An 8,098-nucleotide genomic window follows, 5' to 3' on the forward strand; every position below is an offset into this window, starting at 1 on the left:
AAAACGCTTTTGGGTGCCGGGGGAGTTCAGCTGGCGGAGCAGAGCCAGGCCCCGGGGATAAAATCCGGCAGGAGAGGGCGGGGGTGGCCCCCGCAGCCCAGGACGGGGTCCGGCCGTGCCTGGGAACCAGGGGACCATCGTCCCGGCTGGCTCCGAGGTGGGCACCCGGAGGGGAAGAGGCCGTCGCCCCATCCTTGACCAGTTATCCCCCTTTCCCACTGGAATCCTCTGCATTAGGGAGCCGGTGGACAGGAAAGCCTGGGTGGGATGTGGAGCCCCCCAGCCCTCCCCAGCCAGCTAAAGCGCTGCTGTCTCAGGTCCCTGTGTCTCCCGATGGGGAGGGGGCACCCCTCTACCCTCTGATGGGGGGTTCCCTGCATCCCCTGATGGGGAGGTCCCTTTATCCCCTAACAGCGGGGTCCCTGCACCCCCTAGGAAGGAGGTCGCTGCACCCCCTGATGCGGAGCTGCCTGCATCCCCTGCTGGGGCTGGGGGTGTCCCTGCACCCCCCTAGGAAGGGGGTCGCTGTATCCTGTAAGCGGGGCGGGGGGGGCTGCATCCCCTAGGAAGGGAGTTCCTGTATCCTCTAATGGGGAGGTCCCTCGGTCCCCTGCTAGGGGGGTTCCGTGTATCTCCTGATGGGGGGGGTCCTTGCACCCCCGTAGGAAGGGGTTCCCTGTATCCCCTGATGTGAGGTCACTGCACCCCCCTGGGAAGGATGTCCCTGTATCCCCTAAACGGGATATCTCTATCCCCTTATGCCGACATTCCTGCATCCCCAACTGGGGGGGGGTGTCCCTGCATCCCCTTGGAAGGGGGTCCCTGTACCCCCTGATGGGGGGGTCCCCGCAGCCCTTACTGAGGGGGTTCCCTGCATCCCCTGGGAAGGGGGGTCCCCGCACCCGGTGACCGGCGGGTCCCGGTAGGTCCCGCTCCCCGCTGGCACCGCGCGTCCTCCCGGGACCGGGGACGGGGATGGCGGGGCGGGGGGGCGGGAGGACGACACACACAGACCGGCGGGTCCCGGGGCGGGGCGGGGCTGGGGCGGGAGGGAAATCCCGGGCGACGCGGGGAGCGGCGGCGAGGCCCCGCCCCGCGCCGGTATAAAGCGCGGCGAGACGCGACGGGCACCGGCCGCCGGGAGACGCGACGAGACGGTGAGGGCGGCGGCTGCGGCCGGTGGCTCCTGCCCGGGGAGGGGGTGGTGTGTGACACGGTGGAGGGGGTGACACCGTGGGGGGAGTGTCACCGTGGGGAGGGCGCCGGTGCCCGGCTCGGGGGAGCGGGGAAGGCGCGGCAGCGGGAGCGGGCGGCGGCGGCGGCTCCGCCCCGGTGGTCGCGTCCCCGGCGCGGGGGAGGGAGCGGGGCCGCTCCCGGTGGCGGGGCCGGGGGTGGTTGAGCCCGGGGGGTGGGCGGGATGTGCGGAGCCGCCGCAGTCTGTCCTTCCCCCCCCCCCCCGCCCTTCCCCGGGCGCGGGGCGCCGGTCCGGGCTGCGGTCGCCCCCCGGTGGCGGTGGGGCGCGGTGCGGGGCGCGGCCGCGGAGCATCCCCGTGTGTCCGCCGTCCCCCCGGGCTGGGCGGCGGCGGGTTGGGATCCGGTCGCCTCCCCCCGAGGGCTCTGGAATAGCCCCCGCGGTTGAAAAGCCCCACGGGCTCATCGGTGTCGTGAGCGGGGCGTTCTCGGCGCCTCGCCCCCCCCGGCCCCGGGAGGCACCTGGCGCGGGGTCCCATCGGCTGCCGGCTCCGTCCTCCCCCGGGTGTGGGTACTCCCCCCTCCTCCTGCTCCCCAACTGGTGTAACTGGTCCTGGGTGTCGCAGGTGGGGCTGGCGAGGGTGTCCCCGGGAGTGTCTTCATCTCCCGGCCGGGCTGGGTGAGGTGTGAAGGCAGCCGCGCACCTGCCTCACCCCGGGGTTCTCCAGCTGGGTTCAGGAAGCCTTGAAACCTCGGAGAGGCTGCAAAAAGCACGGCCAGCCCCATGGGAGGGGACGGTGACCTGGCCCCCGTCCTTCCCTATTTGGTGGCTCCGTCAATCTGCAATCATGAGTCAGGGCGAAGCTGTTATCTCAAGGCGTGGGGCTCTGGGGTGGCACCTGGGCCATGGCGGTGGCCCGAGGATGGGGAGGTCGGCGCCTGACACAAGCCGGGAGGGCCGGAGGGTGGCCAGTCGGGGCGTCGAAACATGCCCCCTGCCCGCTACCTGCCAGGGCTTGCCTGGACATGCTGGGACTTGCCTTGCAGTGAGGTCACCCTGTTTATGCGCTCCCTCTGCCAGGAGATAGGAAGCTGGATTGCTATTTTTACTCGGGGATGCTCGAGTTGGGTTGGGAGCGGGGCCGGGCGGAGGGTCGTGGTGGCCCCGGGGACAGAGTGTGGCCCCCCCCCGGCCCCCAGGCTGGTGGCTCTCCAGCCGCCCGTGGGCACGCCGTGCCGGTGACATGCTCGGTCGTGCGGCACAGGCCATCCGGAGGGGCCGGGGGTGCTGAATTTGGGCAGAAATCTTCCCTGCAGGAGGCTGAGCACCCCGTCCCTGGGGACGCTTGGGGGTGCAAACCCCGGGGGGGGGGGCGGGGGGTCTGTTGCGGTCCCGGCTTTGGGAGTCCCAGAGCGGGTGGGCAATGAGGAAGCTGTCTTGCACATAGGGATTTTATTTCCGTGAATTTTTTTTTTTAAAGCAGATTTAACGAGCACGGCTAATCCAAGTGGGGTCAAGCCTTAGCTCCAAAAGCTGTCAAATCCCGGAGCGTCGTTCGCTTTGCTCTGATAACAAGGTTCCTCGTAACCGCGGGCGGTGCGAGGGATCCGTGAGCCCCACGCGTGTGGAAGGGGGAGGAAGGAGAGGCTTTGCCACTTACTGTGCAGGTCATGGCTTTTGGCACCGATTTGAATAAAAACAAACAAACAGGTTCTTGCCTCCGGTTACCCAACAGCTTCTTGCAGATAAGGAGGGTGGTTAACAAAGTGGTCAAGCTTGTGGCATGTTCTTGCAGTTGCTTAAAAGGCTCCCTTGCCACCGGACCTGGGTTCTTGAGAAACTGGCCAGAAAAATATCTCGTTGCTTCACTTGCCCATCCGCCGACTTGCCTTGTGGCTGCGTGGAGGTGGGACCGCGGCAGGGTTGTGGATGGAGCTGGTGGTGGTGTCGAAGCGCCGGATGCACTTCCCGGCAGGACTTTACCTGCTGGAGGAGGAATGGGGAACGTCAACATCTGCACCTTCCCCATCCTTCTGCATCGCACCAGGCCGCGTTTCATGCTCAAACCTCTGCCAGAGACACCACTAAAATCCAAATGTCCGAGTCCAGGATGAGCGCTGGCAGATGGAGGTCCCCATCTCCAGAGCACAACCCAGCTTGTCCCACCTTGACTACTGCCTGCTTTGCCCTGGTAGCCAATGTGCCAGCCCTTGGGCTTGCTCGTGGCTTGCTCAACACCCCAGTAACTCGCTCTGCTCTCCTCCCAGCCACCACGATGCCACTGTCTCAGAGCAGGGCCGGGCAGATGCCATGCAGCAGTAAGGTGTGCAGGAACCTCTTTGGCCCCGTGGACCACCACCAGCTCCAGAATGACTATGAGGACATGTTGAGGCAACAGCTGGAAGAAGCTCAGCAGCGGTGGAACTTCAACTTTGAGACGGAGACTCCCTTGGAAGGACACTTCAAGTGGGAGAGGGTCTACCTGGCTGAGCAGCCGCCCCAGGAGGTCCACAGCCTGGTCACGGTCACCGGCAGCGAGAGCGGGAGCTCCCTGGTCCACAAGGTCTCTCCCAAGGGCCATCTTGGCAGGATTTGCCCTGAGGGGTCTCAGCAGAGCTCGGAGGTTTACAGGGCTGGTTCCCCACAGAGCTTGAAACGTGGGCAGACCACCATCAAAGGTGAGTGCTGGAGGCTTGATGTCACTCCATGCGTGCTTGGTGGCACTGCTTGTGTCATGGCTTTCCTGGAAGGGACAGATGGAGAGGACTTGGGTGCAAGAACCCTGCCTGGCTTCTGGGCATGGGGAGGGGACCACCCTCCATGCATCTCTCTCCTGGGTGAGCAGAGCCCATCTTCCAAGGGAAAAAAGGCTGCGAACTGGGTGCCTTTTGTTGCTGGGGGTTAGGCAGGGGGCTCGCGTCAGGTTTGTGGGTCTTACAGCTGAAGATGCCCCAAAATAGTTCATCACCCTCAGTTCCCGTGGTTGGAGCCTGTCCTCTAAGATCAAGGGCTGGGGTGGAAGTACAGGTGAGACCAAACAGAAGGGATGGTGGAGACCTACAGGCTCTTCAGCAATGCCTGGCTTTGGGCGGGTGGTTCTAAAATGGAGTCCACCTGGGCTGGGTTTTGAGGTGCTTCCCTGGGGACACCTCCCTCTTCCTGCCCTGCTGCTCCTGATGGGCTGGAGGCACTTTCCAACCCTCCTCTTTCTGCCTTCCAGACTTCTACAGCGCCAAGCGGAGGAACATCCCTGACAAGCCCAAGCCTGACAAGCCCAAGCTGTGACCTGGTGGTGCTCAGCTCCTCTGCCATTGGGGACAGCTGCCGATGCCCTGGGGGTGTCGGTGTCTCTTTTCCCCCCCACCCTGTACAGTGTAAGCTGTCTGTATGAAGCAATGTAGAGTTTGTAGTTCCCTATTTATGAGTAGCTCTGGGGTCCTGAGGGACCTTCACTGTGTGCAATGTATAGGAGTAGCCCACGTTGAGGCGTGTAGCCTGATGGAGGAGGACTGAAGAAAGAGTGTGTCTCCTGCCTTGTGTTGGTGGGGCCAAGCATCGTCCTTGCACCATCCTGCTGTCTGGCTGTGGTCCCTCCCCTGCCTGACGGCTGGCCATGGAGGACACTTGTGTCCCAGCCACCTGGTGGCACCAGATATCCTGAAGAAAGTGACAGAGATATGGATCGTAGAGCCCTGGGACAGCCTGACCCTGAGGACACCCCGTTTGCTGGCACATGGTGGTGGCCCCTCTTCCCAGCGGGATGGACCCAGCAGTGGCAAGCCCTTGTCCATGCGTGGAAGTGGAGCGACGCGGGGGCAGCTCCTTCCCGTGGCTGCCTGGGAGAGGAAGCGCTCTTCCCCGGACAGCCCTTCCTTCGGGTGACTCACCGGTGCCGTCACCCTCAGATGGGCTGCAGACAGTGACAAACCCGCTGGAGGTCCCCAGCGCTGAGCTCATTGTGGGACCAAGGCTGCCTTAGGAGGCTTTGGGCTCCCCTGGACTCTGCTGACCCAAAACCCCACTTTCTTACCTTGCCGTTGGGTTTGCCCTCCTGTTCCTGCCTCCTTCAACACTGACACCGGGCTGGGGAGCCGCCTGCTCTGGCCATGTTGGACTGCTCTAGGAAGGAAGGAGTCCTGCTCGCCAGCAGGGATGACACCGAAAGAAGAAACTGTAGTTTTCCTCCTGGACTTTTTCTCCTTCGGGACCGGGGGAGAGAAGACCCTCACCTGGCTCTGTGGAGCGAGCAGCTTCGGTCACCTCTGGGACCAAGGGATGTCCTGGAGCGAAGGTTGCTCGGTCCCAGCACTGAAGGATGGGTCCCTGCTCTTGAAGGACTCAAGACTGTCAGGTCTCAGCACTTTGATGGGGTTCATCTCCTGCCTCTGCTGGAGTTGGACTCTGGAAACTGGTGCAAGATGGTCCCAGGCAGAAAAGGAATGGGATCGACCCCCCACCTTGCACCGTGATGCACTTTGCGGTCGGTGAAGCTGGCAAGTTCCCAGCATTAAATGTTTATTTATAAAAAAAAATTAATAATAATAATTAAATGCAATTAAGTCTATGCGGGGGGGGAGGGGAAGGGGAAATACCTGTTTGTCTGTTAATGTTAACTCTGAATAAAGACTTGTCTCGTAGGGGAACTGGTGTCTCTGGGTTGATGGGAATGATTGTGCTGGGAGCAGGGTCTGGCTGGGGGGAGGAGGATGCTCTGGTCTGGGTCCCTGCCTGGCTCTGGGGGCTTGGGGGTGGGTGTGTGTCGCTTTAGGGGGTCATGTTGGGGGGTCACTCTGGGGGTGCAGCCCCGAGCTGGGAGCCGCCCTTGGGCTGGCGGGGAGCAGGGGCGGCTGCGGCACAAACCCGGCTGTGGGAAGGGGCTGTGGCAGCCCTGGGTGACTCCTCTGCAGCATGAAACATGGCAGCGGGGGGCTGGGGGGGGAGCTGTGTGAGGGCTGAGAGGGGTGAAACCTCACCACAGCCCCCGCGTGTAACCCTGCGTCTGTGCCGTGGTCCTGGGTGCAGGACTGGTGACGCCACCGTGTCCCTGGCAGAAGCCACTGCTGCCTGTGCAGGGTGTCACTGCAGGACCCCTGTGTGAGGGTCCCTGTCCTCCTCCTCCACAGTGACCCCAGTCCCCTACTCCCACCCCCCCAGTGCACTATCTTGTGGGGCAAGTGGCCGTTAGCCGTGGGCAAGCTGGTCATGTCTTCCAGTCCTCTTTTAAATGGGTCCCAGGTTGAGGGTGACCCAAGGTGTGGGACAGGGACATGTAAGAGTGTGTGGTGGCACTGCTGACGGACACATGCAGCAGCGAGTCCCAGGTGGGACAGACTGGAGCTGCTGGATGCCAGGGCTGATGGTGGGAGCCAGGGATGCCTCCCCCCTGCCATCAGCTGCTTCCTCCGAGGGCTGAGTAAAGGCTTGTCTGCGGGCTGTGAGCTCAAGTTATGGTTAATGTGATAAACGACCTGATTTGCAGAGGATCCAGGTGAAAATAAAGTATTGATGGCAATGACAACCCTGGGTCATCGTTCAACCGAGGATCCCTAAGGCATCTGCCTGTCCCCATAGTGTTGGGTGACACTCACAGGCGCCGATGCCCCTTGAAATGCTTGCGGAGCACAATCACCCAGCCTTTTAGCTGCTGCTGAGTCAAGCCCTACACATTTAGCCCTTTTAATCTTTCCCCTTACGTCAGTCCTTCCAGCCCCCTCGGCTGCTGCCAGCTGCTCCCCTCTGCTGTCACCTCCTGTTTGTCCGGAGCGGTGGTGATGGAGGAAGCAAGAAATAAATCAGCAAATATTTTCTCGTCCCTCTTTGTGGTGCTCTGAGGGCAGCCAGGGTCTGGCTCTGCTGTGCAAGAGGGAGCTGGTACGTCCAGCGCTGGGGCCACCAACAGCAGAAGGACACGGAGCTGTTGGAGTGGGGCCGGAGGAGGCCCCAGAGATGCTGGGAGGGCTGGAGCCCCTCTGCTGTGGGGACAGGCTGAGAGAGCTGGGGGGCTTCAGCCTGGAGAAGAGAAGGCTCCGGGGAGACCTTCCAGCCCCTTCCAGTCCCTAAAGGGGCTCCAGGAAAGCTGGGGTGGGACTCGGGAGCAGGGAGGGGAGCCATGGGATGAGGGGGAAGGGTTTTACACTGAAAGAGGGGAGATTGAGATGAGATCTGAGGCAGAAATTCTTTGCTGTGAGCTCTGGCCCAGGTTGCCCAGAGAAGCTGTGGCTGCCCCATCCCTGGAGGGGTTCAAGGCCAGGTTGGACGGGGCTTGGAGCAACCTGGGTTGGTGGGAGGTGTCCCTGCCCGGGGCAGGGGGTGGCACTGGATGATCTTTAAGGTCCCTTTCAACCCAGACCATTCTGTGATTCCATGTCTCCGTCTCCTCGGGGCTGGAAGGGGCCGCTGGTGCTGTGGGGCCGGATCGTACCCTCCCAGGGCTGGTGCTCACCCCGGCTCTGCAGCTGGAGGCTGGGCAGAGGGCCCGAATCAATGAGCTCTCCCAGGGGCATTTAGGCTTTCCCCCCTGAAATGCATCCTCAGGGAAAGCAAAGCCGAAATTCAGTCTTTATGCAGCAGCAAACAGCTCCGGGGTTGCGAGACAGGGCGACAAACGCGAGCTCGGAGGTGGTGGTTGCCAGCGGAGCCCCCAGCCTGGCCGTGGGGCTGCCCCAGCCCCGGGATAACAGGCACCAGCTCGGCTCGGAGAGCGGAGAGGAAACAGCTGAGCCTTGAATTGTGCCTACAGACGCCCAAAAGGAGTGGCTGCACCTGAGCTGGCTGCTGCTTCGTTAGGTTAAACAGCAAACGAGCTGGGCCGGGCTGGGCGCGGGTGGGTGTGATGGGGCAGGGCACTGGCGCAACTGGTTCCCAGCGAGTGATTTAACCAGCTCGGACGGGAGAGATGGGCACAGC

General features: G+C 62.8%; 1 protein-coding gene across 1 annotated transcript; it reads left to right on the plus strand.

The window, feature by feature from the left end:
- The first annotated feature begins 1,084 nt into the window (after positions 1-1,084).
- Positions 1,085-5,775, plus strand: CDKN1A (cyclin dependent kinase inhibitor 1A). The gene is made up of 3 exons (XM_054181551.1): positions 1,085-1,157; positions 3,460-3,870; positions 4,413-5,775. Exons 2-3 carry the CDS (start codon positions 3,468-3,470, stop codon positions 4,475-4,477), a joined length of 468 nt encoding a protein of 155 aa, XP_054037526.1. The 5' UTR covers positions 1,085-1,157; positions 3,460-3,467; the 3' UTR covers positions 4,478-5,775.
- The last annotated feature ends 2,323 nt before the right edge of the window (positions 5,776-8,098 follow it).

This window comes from Rissa tridactyla, chromosome 21 (genome assembly GCF_028500815.1).
Source record: "Rissa tridactyla isolate bRisTri1 chromosome 21, bRisTri1.patW.cur.20221130, whole genome shotgun sequence".
In the NCBI taxonomy this organism is placed as follows: domain Eukaryota; kingdom Metazoa; phylum Chordata; class Aves; order Charadriiformes; family Laridae; genus Rissa; species Rissa tridactyla.

Excerpts from the sequence above, each read along its gene's own strand:
- CDKN1A (XM_054181551.1), top strand. The coding sequence starts at position 3,468 with ATGCCACTGTCTCAGAGCAGGGCCGGGCAGATGCCATGCAGCAGTAAG. Across the intron at positions 3,871-4,412 it reads TGGGCAGACCACCATCAAAG|ACTTCTACAGCGCCAAGCGG; the intron begins GTGAGTGCTGGA and ends TCTGCCTTCCAG.